The 19078-nt window shown below is 59.1% G+C and overlaps 1 protein-coding gene across 3 annotated transcripts in view; it reads left to right on the top strand.

The window, feature by feature from the left end:
- The window catches only part of PASK (PAS domain containing serine/threonine kinase), a 41685-nt gene that overhangs the window by 6328 nt on the left and 16279 nt on the right, over positions 1-19078 (top strand). For 2 of the 3 annotated variants that reach the window (XM_043578403.1, XM_043578402.1), the window contains exons 3-10: positions 4192-4357; positions 6087-6319; positions 6875-7045; positions 7701-7841; positions 8304-8438; positions 10246-10506; positions 12262-12454; positions 14556-14712. In XM_043578403.1, coding sequence (XP_043434338.1) covers positions 4219-4357; positions 6087-6319; positions 6875-7045; positions 7701-7841; positions 8304-8438; positions 10246-10506; positions 12262-12454; positions 14556-14712 — 1430 coding nt within the window. In that variant the 5' untranslated portion in view covers positions 4192-4218. Of the gene's footprint in view, positions 1-4191; positions 4575-6086; positions 6320-6874; positions 7046-7700; positions 7842-8303; positions 8439-10245; positions 10507-12261; positions 12455-14555; positions 14713-19078 lie in introns of those variants that run through there. The other variant, XM_043578404.1, reaches the window with a different exon arrangement.

The following is a 19078-nucleotide window of genomic DNA, read 5'->3' as shown; positions in this document are numbered from 1 at the left end:
TCTATGTTAGAGTTATTACGTTTTGCTGATGTAGTCGGTGTACAATTGTCATGATTATGCTTATAAAATTAAACCTTTTGTTATAGGTTTATTGGCCATTAGGGCTTCCTCTTCTTGTTGAATGAAATCCTTGTTTTCATTTTTCTATAGAACTGGGTGTGTCTTTTAGAATTTTGTAAATTTTTAAAAAATGTTTATTTTTGGGAGGGGAGGAGGGGCAGAGAGAGAGGGAGACACAGAATCTGAAGCAGGCTCTGAGCTGTCAGCACAGAGCCGGACTTGGGACTCGAACTCACGAACCATGAGATCATGGCCTGAGCCGAAGTCGGACGCTTAATTGACTGAGCCACCCAGGTGCCCTAGAATTTTGTAAATTTTAAATGATTGACCTTTTAAACTATACTGGATATTTTCTGGTGATATATGTGTGGCAAATATCTTCTCCCAACCTGTGGTTTATTTCTATCATTTGGTGTGTGTGTGTGTGTGTGTGTGTGTGTGTCTATATGTGTGTATGTGCATGTGAACAGGTATTCTCAACTTTAATGCTAAATTTTCAATCTTATGTTGCAGGTAGAGCTTTTTGTGTCTTGTTGAAGAAAACTCTCCTTGCCCAAAACTTATAGACGGTCTTTCTAATTGTCTTCTAAAAGCCTAGTGTTTTGACTTTGACAAGTTAAGTCTTTCACATCCCGGACACCGCTTTGCGCATTTGGCGTGTGGCCAGCTCCTGCCTGTCTTACTCCTCCAATGACATTAAAAATTAACTTTATTGAGATAGTTTACAGACAATAAAACGTGCTGACGTTAAGTACATAGTTCAGGAGTGTCGGGAGGCTTACCCAACCTCACAGTCACAGCCACAGTTGAGTCTGAGGGCCTTTCCGTCACCCTCAGAATCCCCTTTGTGCTCTGAGTCCACCCCTGCCCTTCCCACCCCTGGTCCCCCACAGCCCCTGCTTGGTCTGCTGCCCCTACAGGCGGGGCCTGTCTGTGCTAGTGCCTGGTGCTTGTGTATGGTAGCTCCTTAAGGGCTTCACTTGCATTTCCCTGGTAACTAATGATGGTGAATGTTTTTCTCATGTGCTTCTTTGTGATTCATGTGCCTCCCTTGGTGAAGTGTCCATTGAAAACCTACATCCTCCACCCTCTTTCAAAATAATCAGGTTATTAGTTTTATGAATCCTTAGGATTTTCTATGTATGTTCTCATGTCCTCTGTGAATCGAGACAGCTTTATGCTCTGCTTTCCAGTGTATGTGCCTTTTATTTCTTTTTCTGCCATTGTGTCCTGGCTGTGACCTCCAGGACAGCGCCGGAAAAGAGGCTAGAATGGACGTTTTTACCCTGCTCCTGACCTTGGAAGGCAAGCATATCGCTAGCTATGGGTTCTTCATGTATGCTCTGGATCAGGTAGAGGACATTCTCAACTCCTAACTGTTGAGTGTTTTTTCCCATAAAGGGGTGTTAGATTTTGTCAAATGCTTTTTCAACATCTGTTGATATGATATGATTGTGTGATTTTTCTTCCTTTTTTTTTTTTTTCCTTTTTTAGCCTGTTGATATGATGAATTACACTGACTGATTTCCAAATGTTAAACTGGCCTTTTGTTCCTGTGATAAACACTGCCTGATTGTCACGTATTCTCCTTTCTACTTATTGCCTGGTGGATTTGCTAACACTTTGTTGAGGATTTTTGCATCTTTGTTCACAAGAGTTTTGGGTCTGTGGTTTCCTTTCCTTTTTTTTTTTTTTTTTTTTAAATATTTATTTATTTGAGAGAGAGAGAGAGAGCGAGCGTGCGAGTACACACAGGCCAGGGAGGGACACAGAGAGAAGTAGACACAGAATCCAAAGCAGGCTGCAGGCTCTGAGCTGTCAGCACAGAGCCCCACATGGGGCTCGAACCCATGGACCGTGAGATCATGACCTGAGCCAAAGTCAGACACTCACCCGACTGAGGCACCCAGGTGTCCCTGTGGTTTCCTTTTCTATCGGTGTTTTTGTCCAGTTTTGGTATCAGGGTAATGCTGCTCTCAAACACTGGGCTGGATGTGCTCCACTGGTTTTTAATTTCTGGAGGAGTTCGTATAGTATTGTTATTTCCTTCTTAAACGTTTGATAGAATTCACCAGTGAAGCCATCTGGGCTTAGAGATCTTTGTGGGAAAGTTTTTAAATTATATCTTCATTTGTATAATGCTGAAATCGATTCTTTCAGTATGTAGTTATTTTTGAGAAACTCTTGTTCTCACTTTTTGACTCACATCTTTTACGTTTTAAACATATACCTGGGTACTTCTAACATCTGATGTTCTTGTGGGTCTGGATCTGTTTGATTCTTCTGTAGACTCTCACCGAAGGTACCTGTTTCCCTGTCTTTTTTGTTGGAAGAGAATGTATTTTCTTGTTCTTGATCTTGGAAGCAATCAGGAAGATTGCTTTTGCTAGGGCCCAGGCTCCTGAGCTAGGGCCACACTGTCCCTTGTTGGGGCCCTGGCGTCCTTTCGGGGAGCCCCTGCCTCATTAGGGTGGCCTGCTTACAGCTCTGTACAGCTCATGTGCATATTTCAAAGGTCGTGTCTTTCTGGGTAGCTCCGAGATGCCGCAGCACCAATATTCTTAATGAGCTCTAGCTGGTCTGGGATACAGGGCCCGCTCAAGTTACCCAGGCCACTGTATGCTTCATCTTTTTTTTTCCCTAGAACTTTTATGTTTTGTTTTTAAATTCACCTGGAACTAGTTTTTGTACATGGCAAGTCATAGAGGTGCCACTTTGCCCCTAATTACGCCAACTCCCAAACTGACAGCTCAAGGCTATTAGGCATTTCTAATTCGCGGTAGCAGCTGAGACCCTTGGGTCGTCACAAGCGTGCTGAGAGTTGTGCATTATCGTTGCTCACATTGTGCACAGAAGGGGCTGATGCTGGCAGGCCAGGGGGCTGTGCCGGGAGCAGCGTTCACCCCCCACCGATCTTCACCGGGTGCCGACATCAATCACAATATCGGTCTGTTTGTGAAATCGTTTTGTAGTCTTTTTTGTTCCTCTGCTGTCCCGACCTCCATTTCTGTGGCTCGCTGGCATGTTTTGATGTCAGCAGCCTTCCATGCTGGTGATAGGAGGGCCTTCAGTTTTCTGTCTATCTAGGGGGCCCCTGCCCCACCGTGCTCAGGAGCTGGCAGCTGAGGTGAGCATTGGCCGGGCCCTAACACCTGAGGGGCCTGGAACGTGAACATACTGGAGATCCCATGCTGTTACCACTGTATGCAAAATTATAGATTGGGCTCAAAGCCGTTAACTGTGAAAGTCACTGCCCTCCTCTCCTGGTGGTGAATCTTCATGAAGGCCTTCAAGCCAGAATAGAACAGGTGGGCGGGGCCTCCTTGGAGTTTGGAGCTGCAATGTGGTGGGGGTGGGGGGCAACTGCCTTCCCTTTCCATAGCAGGTCCATCCTGTGGGGCACCCCCGCCTGCTTATTGAAGCCTGGTCTTCCTTGGAAAGGAAGCCCCTCAGCCGGTCCTTGGGCCTGTGTGTGCCCACGAGGGAGCACTGGTGGGGGAGAGGCCCACGAGGGTCTTGGAAGCAGGTTCCACATACCCTGGCCTGGACCTCCAGACAGTGGTTCTGCAAGATGTCACCATTGGAGGAAATGGTGAAGGACGCAGGAGATGTTTCTGTATTTGCTTTCCTTACAACTGCTTGCAAGTATTTAAAAATAAGAAGTTAACAACACAAATGTCTGGTGCCAGGCCCATCTCCAGAGTCTGTATGTTGGCTTTGCGTTGCTATTTTGTTGGAAGCCCCATGGATGATTCTGGGTGTGGCTGGTCAGATGCAGTGGATTTGGGGAAAGCTGGGGCCACACAGAGCCCCACACGCTGGCAGGTGCTCCTGTCGTCGGGAACGCCCTTCGCCTGGGGCCATCTGTAGTCGGTGTGCCGCTGCAGCCTGGGCCTTCCTTGGAGGTCCCTCCTGGCCTGCTCTGCTCTCTCCTCATTTTCTTCTTTCTTTCCCATCTCTTCCCCCGCGTTTCTCCCAAAGGTCTTCTCTTAGCAGGACTTCGGTCCTTCTGGGCTCGCGTTGTAAGCTGGGGGAGGCCGTGGGGCAGAGCTGCTCTCAGCCTCGCGGGGGGATCAGTTGCCTCTTGGTTCTTGTGCTGCAGATGCTGATGGCGTTCGCTTTGTTTTCCAGTTGTTCTCCTGGCCTGCCAGCTCCCCGATGGAGGGCGGAGGCCCCGCCGAGAGCCCTGCCGTGCGGACCACCTCCGAGCCCCGCAGGTCCTCGTCCTCGGCGCACAGACACCTGAGCAGAAGGAATGGGCTGGCGAAGCTGTGCCAGAGCAGGATGGCCCTCTCCGGTACCCGCCCCTTCTGGGCATCGTGGGTGGCGGTGTCGAAAACGCAGGCGAGGGGGCGCTCTGGGCTCTGGCCACTCTCTCTTCTTGCTGAGAGGACGCCCTCTGTGTGCGGGCGGCGGTGCTGGCTGAAGCCTCTCCTGCGCCGCCGTGATTCTTAGGCATGAGCCTGTCCTGCGGAGTGTGTGTGAGTGCGACCCTGGGCTGGGCTGCCTTGCAAGTAAGATACAGTTTTGCGGCTTTAGTTCGGTAAATATTTCCCAGCTGCTGGGCTGCAGGCTCGTGCTTTCTTCCCAGGTACAGACGAGTAACACAGGCCTGAGGGCAGCTAGCTTTCCAGTGCAGAAGGTGGTGCCCGGTGTGGTGGGGGGAGGGGGCAGGAGGTCGAGGCACCTGCTACCCACTCGCTCATGTTTCCCCAAGTTAACTGGTGCCTCCAGAGCCCAGACACCCCCGAGGGGCTCGTTGTTGGAGGGGGTGCTTTGGGAGACAGAGGTGCATGCCTGCAGCCCAGGGCTAGGACACGGGGAGCCTGTTAGGTTGACAGAAGGGCTGGTGCTGGAGGAAAGGTGGAGGTGAGGAACAGTCCCATGGAGGAGGAGGGTTGGAGCCCAAGAAGAGGGCTCACATGCTGGCCTGGAGTCACAGGGTGGGGCTGTTCAGAGGGGAGCAGAGGCTAGGTCCTCCAGGTGAGGGCTGGAGGTTCTGTGGGGTGGGCTGGGCAGGTCTGTGAGGCAGGCAGGTAGCCGCCCTCGCCCTCGGCCTCGGGAGGGAGCATGGGTGGGTGTCTGCTTGGGGAGCAGGGGGCGGAGCTGGGGCCACAGCGCCTGTCTGGTGCTGTAAGGAGATCAGGCCGGGCCTGGGGCAGCCTGGAAGAGGAGGGCCGAGGCTCTGGGCCGTGCAGTTTCCAGGCTCCTAGAATGGTCTGGGGTGGGCCCGTGAGCTAAGGAGGGGAAAGGGGGGAAGACTTGTCTTCGCCTGGTTTTTGAGCCGTTTGAAGGATGGAGCTGACATTTACTGAGATGGGAAAGGAGAGGCGGGGCAGGGGTGTAAGCAGGGGCCTCGCAGCACATTCCTAGGTGGAGTGTATTTAAAGCCACCAAGGAGTGGCTGGGACGGGAGTGGAGGCGGTGCGCTTGATCCCCAGGGTTCCAGGGTGATGAGAGCTTAGGCAGGTGGAGGGGGGAGGGAGCTCTGCCAAGGGCAGAGGTTTAAGAGCTGGAGAGCTGCCCCCTGGCCCAGGGCTGCTGATGGTGGGGGTGGGTGAGCCCTGAGAACTGGCCACGGGGTTGAGCATCTTGGGAGCCACTGGACCTGTTACCGGGAGGGGGTTTTCTGGAGGGGTCGTGAGTGAACCTGACCAATGAATGAGGGAGGGAGGAAGGGGCCGGGACAGCCAGGCAGCTCTTGGATTTGGGAGACTTTCTGGGATCGAGGGGCGTCAGGACAGACCCAGGAGGGCACCCCTTGGGGGGCTGGGTGGAAAGGGACCTCAGAGTGTGTTTACACAGAATCACTGAGGCTGGGCCTGCTCCCCATAGGTGCGACTCCGCATGGCTAGACACACCCAGGTGTTGTTCTGTTGGGCTCTGGGGACGTTTGAGACGCACCCTGGGGTGCAAACCAGCCCTTGGAGCCTTTGGCAGGAACTGAGAGCAGGGGCTGTGTGTGGCGGTGTGTTTGAGGAGTGCGCTCCTGGCAGGTCCAAGGCTTCCTTTCTTTCTGTTTCCAGAAGGCAGATGGAGCTCCTACTGTCTGTCCTCGCTGGCTGCCCAGAATATGTGCGCGAGCAAGCCGCACTGCCTGGCCGCACCGGAGCGGTCGGACGCGGCCGGGTCCCTGGGGGGCGCGTCCTGCTGTTCCCTGCTGCGGGGCTTGTCTTCGGGGCGGTCCACACCCCTCCTCCCGGCCCCCGTGTCCAACCCGAACAAGGCTGTTTTCACCGTGGACGCCAAGACCACAGAGGTATTTGCTTCGGTTTGTGACCCTGCCATGAGCGTGTAGCCCGTGTCTTCAACCCGTGGCCTCAAACAGAGGCGTTTGCGTTCAGTGCGATCAGAAAAGCGTTGGGTTTCACCTGTGTAGTTGCAGACGCGACATAAACAAGACTCAACCACACCAAACAGTCCTCTCACCAAGGTGGAGACCCCAGGGAGGGGGCGAGGCGCGCGCTCGTGCTGTCTAAGGCACTGGCCGCCCGAGAGCGAGAACGCATTCCCAGCATGAGAGCAGAGCGCTCAGGGGCACAGAGAACTGAAATCGTTCGGTGGGCAGGAGTATGGCCTAAGTCCCCACACGTCCACGTAGTCTTGATGACGTGAGGCGCCCGGTCGTGGCGCTGCCATTTCTTGTGTCCCCCTCTGTGGCCAAGGCCCCCGAGGACCCAAGGCGTCACTGCTGTGAACCGCCAGGGCAGGACACTGGGAGGAGGACGCTGGACCATGCCGCCTCGTCTGCTGTTCCCGGGGGTTAGAGGCGCCGCCGGTGATGCTCGTGCCCTCTCCTCTCCGTGACCCCCAGATCCTGGTCGCCAACGACAAGGCTTGCCAGCTCCTGGGGTACAGCAGCCGTGACCTGATCGGCCAGAAGCTCACGCAGTTCTTCCTGAAGCCAGATTCCGACGTGGTGAAGGCCCTCAGCGAAGAGCATGTGGAGGCTGACGGCCACGCTGCTGTTGTGTTTGGCACGGTGGTGAGTGCCCGGCGTGTGCCGCCGGGGCCGTACAAACACGGCCGGTCACCGGCCGTCCCCCCCTCGGTGCTGGTGCGGGGGACAGCTGGGCTGGCGTGAGGGCGGTACCACCTGATGGGGGAGGAGGCCAGTCAGCGGTTTGCGGGCCTGCAGGATGCGGTGCGGATGCTCTCGTCCCAGGGTCCCCACCCCTAAATCTCCAGCTCTGTGTGTCGGTGTTCGTTGGCGGGGCTGGCAAGGTTTCCCCGGGGGCTTCGGTCCTCCCCGTGTGGTGCATCAGCTGGCGGTTGACGGGTTGAACTGCGTGTTAGATGCTGAGCCCTTGGCCCCGGGCACCGAGGGGAGTGAGTTGTGGTCCGCTACTTCTGAAAGGCCACCTGGCTGTCGTGAAGAAAAAGTTGGCATGTTCACCACACATTGGTGTCTGTTTCCTCGAGAAGTTACGGATGCTGTTTCCCGTGCGGTGTTGAACGAAGCTGCCAAAAACCCTTCTCTTCCCATAGAACGTTGGCTCAGAGACTGTTAGGTTAAGTGTCCAAAACCTTGTTTATCCTTTGGTTCATTTCCGAGATGTGGGGCAGGTGAGCAGAGGCCGCAGACGTCCACGGGCCTGGGGTCCAGGGAGGGCCAGGTGCAGGCCCGTCTGTCCCCACAGGTGGACATCGTGAGCCGCAGTGGGGAGAAGGTTCCAGTTTCTGTGTGGATGAAGAAGGTGAAGCGGGAATGCAGCCTCTGCTGTGTGGTCATGCTGGAGCCCGTGGAGCGCATCTCGGCCTGGGTCGCTTTCCAGAGCGATGTGAGTGTGTCCGCGGCGTCTCAGCTGCACGTAACCTGACCCTGTGGCGCTGCTCCCGGGGCTCCGGCTCACCTTGTGGCCTGCTGTGTGCCTTTGGGGCTTGTGGGAGGCCCCGCTGCACCCCCACTGTGTGCACTTGGGCAAGGAATCCAATCTCCCTGTGCCTCAGTTTCCTCATGTGTACTACTGGGGTATAATCAGAACCACTCACAGGACTGTTTTCCGCACCGCGTGTGGTACACAGCCCTGGGCTGTGAGCTGTGGGTGTGGTTTGTGCCGGCTTCTGCGGAACATCTCGAGAAGTCAGGAATTTGGGCCTCAGGAGTGTTTGTGCGCGCCTCGCACGCTTCTGCCGCGCGCGGTGCGAACTTTCAAGCTCGAGACTTGGCGTTTGGTGGAGCTTGAAGCTGAGGTGCCAGGAGTTTTATCCTAAGGCTTAAAAATGCTGGTATTTCCTCCTAGGGAACCATAACGTCGTGCGACAGCCTCTTCCCTCTCCTGTACGGGTACGCGTCCGGGGAGGAGGTGCTCGGGCAGCACATGGCAGACCTCATCCCTTCTGTGCAGCTGCCTCCGCCCGGCGAGGTCGTCCCACAGGTAGGACCCCGGGGACCTCTGGCCGCCGCAGGGAGTCTGTCTATCCAGTGACTGGTGACCGTTCATCTCCCGGACTGGAATCTGTGACCTGGCCACACAGGCTGGGACCTGTGCTCAGTGGCACCCGTTCCCCTGTTGCTCTCTGGGCTCAGAAGCCTTGACCCGGTCAGGGCCCGTGTGGCTCTCCAACTGACTGCCCTGTCCCCTCGGTCCTCTCCCTGGAGCCTGGGGTAGGGAACGCCTGCTGCCTCTCTTTACTGACAGGTCTGGGGTCTTGAGGGACAGGGAGAACGGGCTGATGGCAGGTGTCCCCTCAAGGCAGGATGGCAGTCAGATGGGGGAGGGCCGGCGGCTTTGGGGTCAGTGGCGGTCTGGGGTCGGGGGGAGGTTCTGATGCCGACCGAATCCTCCCAGTTCCCAGGAGCCCCGTTTCCTACTAGTGTGCAGCCTCCACACCAGTGACCCACACTGCAGTGAGTTCACCTCATGTCACCCCCAGTGACCCGCAGGATCAGACTGGACGGTTGATTTTTGCCTAAAGTCACCCCTGCCGCTGTAAGAAATCAGAGATGGTTTCAGGCCACCCAAAGGCACTCGCAGGTGGTTTCAGGCCACCCAAAGGCGCTCGTTGGTTCTCCGGCTGGCCTCAGGCCAAGAGCCGAACGCCCTGAGCAGTCATCGGCTATTTTTCAGCTTTCCAGCTCGATGGGAACCCCCTGCCCCCATCCCTAGTCCTTATTGTCTCTGTGTCCTCTCCCCTGCCCCAAGGCCGGGGGGTGGGGGGCGCCTGTTGGCCCAGCCCCGCTGGGAGCTCGCGTGTCCGCACCTGCTCAGTCTGAACGCAGGCACGCATCCAAGAGAAGTATGTTCTAGAAGGCACGTTTTGAAAGAGTCTCGAACTAGAGTCCCCGACTCCCCGGCAGCGAGTGGAGACAGGTGCTGCACCCCTCATTCCTTGTGGGGCCCCCTGGGACCTGGCGCCCGGCCTGCGGCCTTGGCACAGGGAGCCTGGCGTGTGGAGTCCCGACCCTGTTGAGGGTGCAGTGCTGCTGAGTGAAGCTCCCCTCCTGCGTTCAGGGGGGTGCCCACGACGTGGGCCCCTTCACATCTTCTGTCTCCCAGGTGGCCCCTCGAAGGGGTGGCCGGGATAGGGCGAGGGGTGGGCACGAAAGCCTGGGCCTCATCTTGAAACCTGAAAGGGCGCACAGTCTCGAAGCCCCTGGTGAGGACGCTGCCTTGGTCGAGGTTTACTTGAAACTGGATACATTCCAAGTCTTCAAGAAGGGAAACGTAAAGCAAGGATGTGCTCTCGTGGGTGATGGAGGTGCCGACGAGGCAGATGGGGCGTGGCCACCCAGTAGTCAGCAACAGCAGGGAGCCACTGCCCCTCAGGCCGAGGGATGGGGGACGGAGTGAGGGGTGGGGCCGTCCGCAGAGGGGGCCCCCTGGGGATACTGGCGTCCGAGGCGGAGAGCGGGGAGGAACGCTGGCCCTCCCTCCCAGACGCCAGCCCTCGTGCGCGTCTTGGTTGCCCTGGTGTCTGCTGCCCTCGGGCCTTTCTGGAGTGGTGAGCGGCCGCCGTGCTGGGGTGCCCTCGCCCCCGGTCACAGCTCCTGGCCAGCTTCCGCTTTCCCTGGGGCAAAGGCGGGGTGCGGGGAGCTCAGGGAAGGAGGGCCGGTGTGGGGAGTGTGATGTTTGGGGGTGCTCCCCAGCACACGTGAGGGGGTTCACTTCTCAAGCTACAAAGACTCAAGGCTGGGGCTGGGTGCGATGCTGCTGTCAGCTCAGTGGTGCGTGTTCCTTCCAGAATCTCAAGATTCAGAGGTCTGTCGGGAGGGCCAAAGATGGCACCACCTTCCCTCTGAGCTTAAAACTGAAATCCGAGCCCAGAAGCGAGGTGGTGGAAGACGGCAGGGCAGCGCCTGAGCGGGGTTACTCGGCGTCGGTCTGGGTGTTCTCCACCATCAGCGGCCTCATCACCCTCCTGCCCGACGGGACCATCTATGGCATCAACCACAGCTTTGCCCTGATGCTGTTCGGTTACGGGAAGACGGAGCTCCTGGGCAAGGTGGGCCTTGCGTGGGTGGCCGGCCTGCGTGCCCCTGCAGGGGTCCGGCCCATTTGCACAGTGCGGACCTGTGCTTGCCGCAGGCCCCGTACCTCCCTGTCTGCTGGGCCGGCCCCCTGGCCGCCCCTGGGGGTGCCGGGCGGCGCGCTCCCTGTCTGCACTCATTTCTCCGGACCCCGCGCCGAGCCCTCCGTGACCCCCTGGGCTGCCTCGAGGTGCTGCCCTGGGAGAGGGAGGGGCTGTCACCCTGAGACCTGTCCCGAGCAGAGCGTGTGTCCCACCTGTGGGGATTTTCTCTGCGCGTGGAGCTCGGGGCTTGTCTCACCTCCTGTGCCTTGGGGGCCATCTTGGGGGGGTCTGTTGTGCGGTCAGAGTCAGAGGAAAGTGTTTATGAACTTCTTCCTTGGATGGAGCTTTCTCTGAATTTCTTGAACACGGGGAGGCGGAAATCTCCACACACCAAGAGCCAGGCCCAGCTGGGATGCCAACTGCCAGTTTCTATCTAAGACCGTGCTGAGAGTCTGTATCTGTTGCTGCAAACCATTGTGAGCTTGGTGCCTAAAACATGACGATCTCATATTTAGGTCACAGATGGGCCCTTCGGGCTGGGCTCGGTGGGATGGCCTGTTCTCTTTGATGTAGTGCCATCCGGGGCTGGCGTCGTCCCTAGGCGCGCCTACCCGTGGGTCTGGCTGCCCGGGTCCGTGGCTGGGGCTGGTGTCGAGGGCCCCAGTGTGTCGTGCGGTGGCCGGGCTCCAAGGGCAGGTGAGCATCTCAGGCAGCCACAGCATGCTCCTCACGTGGTCCCAGGGTCCTCCTGCGTCCTGGAAAGGGGACACGGGCCCTCTGCTCAGTGGGAGGAGGGTCACGGGGGAGGGAGAGGCTGCCGGCTGGCGCATCGCTTTTGACGTCGAGTGGCCACTGTGCCGGTGCGCCCGGCCGGCTCGGCCCCTGGGTGCCTGCAGCCCTTCACGGAGGGCGCTGCCGCAGAGGAAGGGAACGTTGTTCCCTCTTGTCATCCTCAGACCCAGTGACAAGGTCCAAACACAGGTCCCTCTTTGTTTTCTAATTAGAAATATCAGGAGCAAGTGAGCTGAAACTTAGCCTAACGAAGGTAAACTTAGTTTGAAGTTAATGAAAACACAGTCAGTGTGAGTTCTGGACCAGGGGTTCCCGCAGGAACATCGAGGGCGTCCCGTCTTTGTAGGGACCGCGTGTGGGGTGGATGGACCTGCCTCTGGATTAGACCGTGTTCCGGATTCACACGGCTGTGAGTAGGGGGCGCACACGGGTTCAGAGAGGGCACGTGTCCTTGCAGCTCCGGGGCATGGGACCCTCATGCTGAGGCGCTGGCCAGCACAGCAGACGCGCCCCAGGTCCTTTGTCTTATCCTGGGCACCCATCGCTCCCTGAGAGCCACGTTCGCACACGTGAGATTTGCACACGTGGCTTTCATGCCTAAGGAAAACATGGGGCGAACATCTGCCCGGGAGACATGGAGGTGTTGGTATTGGTAGCTTCAGTTGTTGATTTTGTTTTTTTCGTAAGATAAGGGAGGAAAAGTCACGAATTCCATGTTGAGTGTCAGAGGGGCTTTGTGGGTCTGTTGAAAGGAATACGACCTGGGGTCTTTGCTCACCTTGCCCGGAGATGTGCTCGCGTCGCGTTCATTTTGTCTGCAGACCGATGGTGTGCCGGCCCCGTGGGTCAGGGTGGATCCTCACCAGATCTGAAATGTCATGGTTTCTTTTCTAGAATATCACTTTTCTGATTCCCGGTTTCTACGACTACATGGAGCTCGCATATGACAGTTCCTTACCACGGCCAAACCTGACCAACTGCTTGGACGTTGGCAACCAGAGTGAGCCTGGGGAGAGTGCTGTGGACCCCCACCAGGGCTGGGACCCGGCCGGCGAGGCCAAGGGTCGGCCCAGCCTCTTCCTCCCAGGTGCGTCCGTGGCTGCCCAGCCACACACAGCTCTACACCTCGGAGGGAGGGGGCACGGGCGTGCTGGGCGGGATGGAGAGTGTAAGCGAGTGGCATTCGTGGAGACCCTGTCTGTCGCGGGCCTTCTGTGTTCCCAGGGGATGGGACGTGTCGTGAGTCTGACAGCCGTGAGCGTAGAGAGGGTCCCGGGGGTAGCTTGTTGGTGGTGTTTTACGAGTAGATCTGTGGAGCCTCACATAGCCTACGACAGTGTTAACGTAGCCTATCGCGTTAACCCCTAAGTTAAGTAGTTCTAGGCCTATTTGCTCGTTGTGTTTCTCCTCTGTACTTTTAGTTTAGCGTTTAGTATTATTTCAGCAAATATCCCACGTCCCCAAGACGTGAACATCTTAGGTGCCGAGGTGTGTGAGGACAGGCTGGGAGCACGGCTCCCACCCTGGCAGGGCTCCTCTCTGGCTTCGGGGCACCAGGAGCAGGGACCACAGAGCACAAGACCGCCCGGCAGCCTCCTCAGCGCTCACCTTTCCGTTGACAGGGAGCGAGGAGCAGCTGCGCCCGTTCTGCTCCCAGCCCACAGGGCCCCACTCTGCAAGTACCCGCTCCCTCACTGCCCGCTGACAGGGTGCGGTCCTCACGTTCCCTGGTCTCTGACGTCCCGTGGGAGGGGACACCGGAAATGAAACGAGAGGGCTGCTGGGGAGCAGCAGGCGTCAGGCGGCCGCATGTGTCCAGGGCTCCGTGGCCCTCTCGGAGGGTGGCGTGGTAGTGATGCCGTGCGCACGGGGCAGGCTCAGGGTACCTTGGAACACGTTGTCCCCGTGCTGCCGCCTGTGGCCCGACTTGCTGTCTGAGCGCTCACATACGGGGGTTTAACACAGTCACCAAGGGAGTGGAGGGGCCACGTGGGAGCCGCTGTGTCGTGGGGCAGCGCTCTGTGTTCTGGGCGCTGAACCCCAGCGGGGGTTTCTGCAGCGCGTGGCTCGGACCCGAGGCTGGGAGTGGGGTGCGTGCCCTGAGTGTTGCTTTCCAGGCACTGGAGGTGACCTCGTGGCATTTTGTTTCACGAGGTGCTTTGTCGGGCTGCTGGCTCTGCTGGGGTCTCCACTGTTCCCACGCCGGCTTCCTCCGTCGCATCTGCGTTCTGTCTACACAGACGGCCCTTTTTCAGTTTCTTTTCTCCGTCGCTAGTTCCGAGTCTTCCCTTTCCCACCATTCCACCGTCTCTCCCGTGGGTGTGTCTAACGCACGTTCTCTGTGGAAGGTCAGGGGGCGGGGGTCGCTTCTGCCCCTCTCCCTGTGCCTCCTCAGGATGAACTCTCGGAAGTGGCATTTCTGGGCACGTGGGGATGCTTGCTTTTGCCGGCTGTTGTCCGAATGTCCACTGGAAAGATGCGGCCGGCCCGTCCACCTCCACCGCCGGGGGCCGGGCTTCTTCCCCACGGCCCCGAACCAGACGACCATTTACAGGGACAGCCCGCCTGCTCCCACCCCCCCTGCTGTGTGCTCAGCCCTATGTGGGTGGACAGGCACCGGGCCGGGGAGCTGGTGGGGAGGCTGTGACACGCAAGTATAGGCTTGACGCGTAGGTGACCAGCCCTCAGGAGGAAGAGCGAGGCAGGGGGAGGACGTACAGTCTCGGGGACCGTGAGCCTGGGAGGGACCCTTGGGATGGTGGCTTTTGGTGAAGCACTGAAGGAGGCAGGAGTGGCGTTCCAGGGACGGGGGCCAGAGGCCCTGGGCGGAGCGTCAGGAGGCGGGCTGCAGGGCCGTGGGGGTCACAGTACGGATTTGGGCTTTTACCTGGAGTCAGAGCAGAGCCCTCGGGGGCTCTCGGCAGATGGAGGGACGCCCTGCAGCCCCGGGGGTGGTGGTGGTGGGATCCTGCCGGCTGAGGGCAGGGCCTGGGACACCGCAGCAGGGAGAGTGGGGGCCGCTGGCCCCGACTGGGCACCTGCGGAGTGGCGAAGGGGTGGCCCGGGACACGCTGCGGACGAAGGCTCGCCACGGCTTCCGAGATCAGGTCGGGGCCCCCCCTGCTCACGAGTCCCGTTGGGGGAGACTCGGTCAGCAGGTGGGAAACGGTCTGTTCTGTTGCTGCCAGATTCCAGGGTTGACGGCTCGCTTGTCGGAGACCACGAGCTGCCACGAGGCGAGACCCTAGAGGTAGCGGGAAGCCGAGAAGCCTTCGCAGGGACCGGGGGCCAGGCAGACCCCGGAGGCCACCTCCCTCCTGCCCTCCCGCCTCCGCCTGTTCTGCGGTGAGTCCCCTGGAGGTGGGGTGGGGTGGCGCTGGGCGGGCGCGGTCGAGGAGCGTGCTGCTGCGGGGAGACAGGTGCCCGCAGCAGCGGTGGCGCTAGCTCCTGGCCACCGAGTGCTTGCTCGAGCACTGGAGTCCGCCGTTGGGCGTGGTCCCCGGCGTGGTCCCCGGTGGTGGCCTTGAGACCCAGCCCCGTTGTGTGGGTGGGGTTCCGGGGAGTTAACATAGCAGGATTTCCTCATTTAAAAAACCATTTGCGTCTGCTCTCTTTTAAATAACGAAATACTGTATGTAGAGTGGTCAAGTCCACGTTAGAACACGTGGAAAATGTAGAAAGGCAGAGAGAAACTCACCGGTCATCCCTGCTTAGTTATCGTGGTCCCACAGTACACAGCGTTTTGGAGTTTCTCAACTAGTTTTCTCCCCGCGGGAGCCGCCGTCAGCCGTTGGGGCTGCCCCGCCACGTCCCCGTCCTCGGAGTGGGGCACCTTCCTAGCGTGTCCTCCGCGTCCGCGGGTGCTCGTGGGCAGCCGCTCTTGCCCCTGTGGCACAGACCGGGTCACCCCGTGCGTGTTGTGCTGGACGTGTGTGTGTGAGACGTGTGCGTCCGAGCCCTTTCCATGCCTCACCTCCCGTGGAGCTCTGCGGTTTCGCTGCTTTCCTGCCGTTGGCTTGGATTCCCTGGCTTTCCGCTACTTCGCTCTGGGGTCCGCTTTGGATGGTCTCTGTGCCACGTGCCCATCTGTGGACGGGGGGACCCTCCCCCGGCGGGGCCGCCTGAGGCGTGACCCCCTGGCCCCAGGGGTGGTCGCTGCTACAAGCCGCTGGGCTCCTGGCCTGCGAGTCCCGGGGTGGGGGACCCTGGCGGTGGCTCTCATCTGCTCTGCCCCAAGCTCCCGTCTGGGCCCCGCACGCTCCATTTTCTGGGACGAGGTTGTGCGACAAGCAAGTCCCGCCAGGGAGCCGCTTCCGACGCTTCTCTCGGGTTGGATGTGCTGAGCTCAAGTTGTAGTGCTAGACCGACGTCCCTCCTAGAGGCCCTGTAGGTGTGCTTGTCCTTGTCACTGCCCCTGGCTTGCTTGCTTGCTTCCCTCCTTCTTCCTTCCTTCCTTCCTTCCTTCCTTCCCTCCTTCCTCCCTCCCTCCCTCCTCCTTCCTCCCTCCCTCCTTCCTCCTTCCCTCCCTCCCTCCCTCCTTCCTTCCTCCCTCCCTCTCTCCTTCCTTCCTCCCTCTCTCCTTCCTCCTTCCCTCCTTCCTCCTTCCCTCCTTCCTCCCTCCCTCCTTCCCTCCTTCCCTCCCTCCTTCCCTCCTTCCTTCCCTCCTTCCCTCCCTCCTTCCCTCCTTCCTTCCCTCCTTCCCTCCCTCCTTCCCTCCTTCCCTCCCTCCTTCCTTCCTTCCTTCCCTCCTTCCCTCCCTCCTTCCCTCCTTCCTTCCCTCCTTCCCTCTTTCCTTCCCTCCTTCCTTCTTCCTTCCTTCCCTCCTTCCTTCCTTTCTTCACTCCTTCCTTCCTCCCTCACTCCCTCCTTCCTTCCTCCCTCCTTCCCTCCCTCCTTCCTCCCTCCCTCCTTCCTTCACTCCTTCCCTCCTTTCTTCACTCCTTCCTTCCTTCCTTCCTTCCTCCTTCCCTCCCTCCCTCCCACCTTCCTCCCTCCCTCTGTCCCTCCCTCCTTCCTTCCCTCCTTCTCTCCTTCCTTCCTTCCTCCCTCCCTTTTTCCCCCCTCCCTCCTTCCCTCCTTCCCTCCCTCCTTCCTCCCTCCCTCCTTCCTTCACTCCTTCCCTCCTTTCTTCACTCCTTCCTTCCTTCCTTCCTCCCTCCCTTCCTCCCTTCTTCCTCTCTCCCTCCTTCCCTCCTTCCCTCCTTCCCTCCCTCCCTCCTTCCTTCCTTCCCTCCCCCCTTCCTTCCTTCCTTCCCTCCCCCTTCCTTCCTTCCCTCCCCCTTCCTTCCTTCCCTCCTGCCTTCCCTCCCTCCTTCCCTCCTGCCTTCCCTCCCTCCTTCCCTCCTTCCTCCCTCCCTCCCTCCCTCCCTCCTTCCTCCCTCTCTCCTTCCTTCCTCCCTCCTTCCCTCCCCCTTCCTTCCTTCCCTCCCCCCTTCCTTCCTTCCCTCCTGCCTTCCCTCCCTCCTTCCCTCCTTCCCTCCCTCCTTCCTCCCTCCCTCCTTTCTTCACTCCTTCCTTCCTTCCTTCCTCCTCCCTTCCTCCCTTCTTCCTCTCTCCCTCCTTCCCTCCTTCCCTCCCTCCCTCCTTCCTTCCCTCCCCCCTTCCTTCCTTCCTTCCCTCCCCCTTCCTTCCTTCCCTCCCCCCTTCCTTCCTTCCCTCCTGCCTTCCCTCCCTCCTTCCCTCCTTCCTCCCTCCCTCCCTCCCTCCCTCCTTCCTCCCTCTCTCTCCTTCCTTCCTCCTTCTCTCCTTCCTTCCTCCCTCCTTCCCTCCTTCCCTCCCTCCTTCCCTCCTTCCTTCCTTCCTTCCTTCCTTCCTTCCTTCCTTCCTCCCTCCCTCCCTCCTTCCTTCCCTCCTCTCCTTCCTCCCTCCCTCCCTCCCTCCTTCCTTCCTCCCTCCCTCCCTCCTTCCTTCCCTCCTTCTCTCCCTCCTTCCTCCCTCCCTCCCTCCCTCCTTCCTTCACTCCTTCCCTCCTTCCTTCCCTCCTCTCCTTCCTCCCTCCCTCCCTCCCTCCTTCCTTCCTCCCTCCCTCCCTCCTTCCTTCCCTCCTTCTCTCCTTCCTTCCTTCCTCCCTCCCTTTTCCCCCTCCCTCCTTCCCTCCCTCCTTCCTCTCTCCCTCCCTCCTTTCTTCACTCCTTCCTTCCTCCCTTCCTCTCTCCTCCCTCCCTCCCTCCCTCCCTTCTTCCTTCCCTACTCTCCTTCCTTTCTTCCTCCCTCCCTCCCTCCCTCCCTCCCACCCTCCTCTCTCCCTTCTTCCCTCCTTCCCTCCCTCCTTCCTCTCTCCCTCCCTCCTTTCTTCACTCCTTCCTTCCTCCCTTCCTCTCTCCTCCCTCCCTCCCTCCCTCACTCCCTCCTTCCTTCCCTCCTCTCCTTCCTTCCTTCCTCCCTTCCTTTCTCCCTCCCTCCCTCCCACCCCCTTCTCTCCCTCCTTCCCTCCTTCCCTTCCTCCTTCCTTCTCCCTCCTTTCTCCCTCCCTCCCTCCTTCCATCCTTCCTCCCTCCCTTCCTCCTTCCCTCCTCCCTCCCTCCCTCCCTCCTTCCTTCCTCCCTCCCTCCCTCCTTCCTTCCCTCCTTCTCTCCTTCCTTCCTTCCTCCCTCCCTTTTCCCCCTCCCTCCTTCCCTCCTTCCCTCCCTCCTTCCTCTCTCCCTCCCTCCTTTCTTCACTCCTTTCTTCCTCCCTTCCTCTCTCCTTCCTCCCTCCCTCCCTCACTCCCTCCTTCCTTCCCTCCTCTCCTTCCTTCCTTCCTCCCTTCCTTTCTCCCTCCCTCCCTCCCACCCTCCTCTCTCCCTCCTTCCCTCCTTTCCTCCCTCCTTCCTTCCTCCCTCCTTTCTCCTCCCTCCCTCCTTCCATCCTTCCTCCCTCCCTTCCTCCTTCCCTCCTCCCTCCCTCCCTCCCTCCCTCCCTTCCTCCTTCTCTCCTTCCTTCCTTCCCTCCCTCCTTCATTCACTCTGTCATTCACCCCTTCATCGCTCCCTCAGTCACTCATCACTCACTCCATAAATAAGCATTGCAAAAGGAATGCTAAGGATCATCCCTAAGAAATACTTTGTAGCAGAAAATGGGCTAAATCAGCAAACACGGTGAGACTGGGAAGTGGGAGGGCAGGTTTGCAGCATGACTTTGGGAGTGTTCGGTGCCCGGGGACCAAGGGTCGTGCCTGCTCCTCCTTCTCCCAGCTCTCCCAGGAGCCCCGGAGGCAGTTGCTGACACAGCCACGTGGATTGTTGTGTTGGAGACCAGCCTCTGACCCTGCGTGAACCACCCGGAGGCACCGGTGCGGGCCCTGCCGTGTGCCAGCTGGGGCAGCGGGGTGGAGGGGAGGTGGGAGGGGGACGGGAGCCTCTCTGTACTTAAAGGCTCCCCCGGAAGCCTCCTTGTCGCTTCCTCGGTTTACCCTGGCTGGAACGCAGTGACACCATGAAACCCGGCTGCTGGGAGCCGTGGTGGTGGGACGCGGGCACGGTGCTGCCCCTGGCCTCGCCCCGCGTGCCCACACGGGAGGGGGCCCTACCCTGCCCTGGGGCCTGACCCTGCGTGCCCTCCGAGGGTGCCCGCACTGCTTAGAAAGGGGATTGAGACCGTCTGCCTCCTTTTTGGACCTTGCAGACGACGTGCCGGTTCCTGGGGGCCAGCTGCAGGCTGGTCCCTTGACCTGGGTGAGCGGACAGAGACAGGGAGATACAGCCAGAGGCGCAGATGATTTTGCCCGGCCTCC

The sequence above is a fragment of the Prionailurus bengalensis genome, chromosome C1 (genome assembly GCF_016509475.1).
Source record: "Prionailurus bengalensis isolate Pbe53 chromosome C1, Fcat_Pben_1.1_paternal_pri, whole genome shotgun sequence".
Taxonomy (NCBI): domain Eukaryota; kingdom Metazoa; phylum Chordata; class Mammalia; order Carnivora; family Felidae; genus Prionailurus; species Prionailurus bengalensis.
Note: the sequence above shows the minus strand (reverse complement) of the source record. Positions and strands in the feature narration are given on the sequence as shown.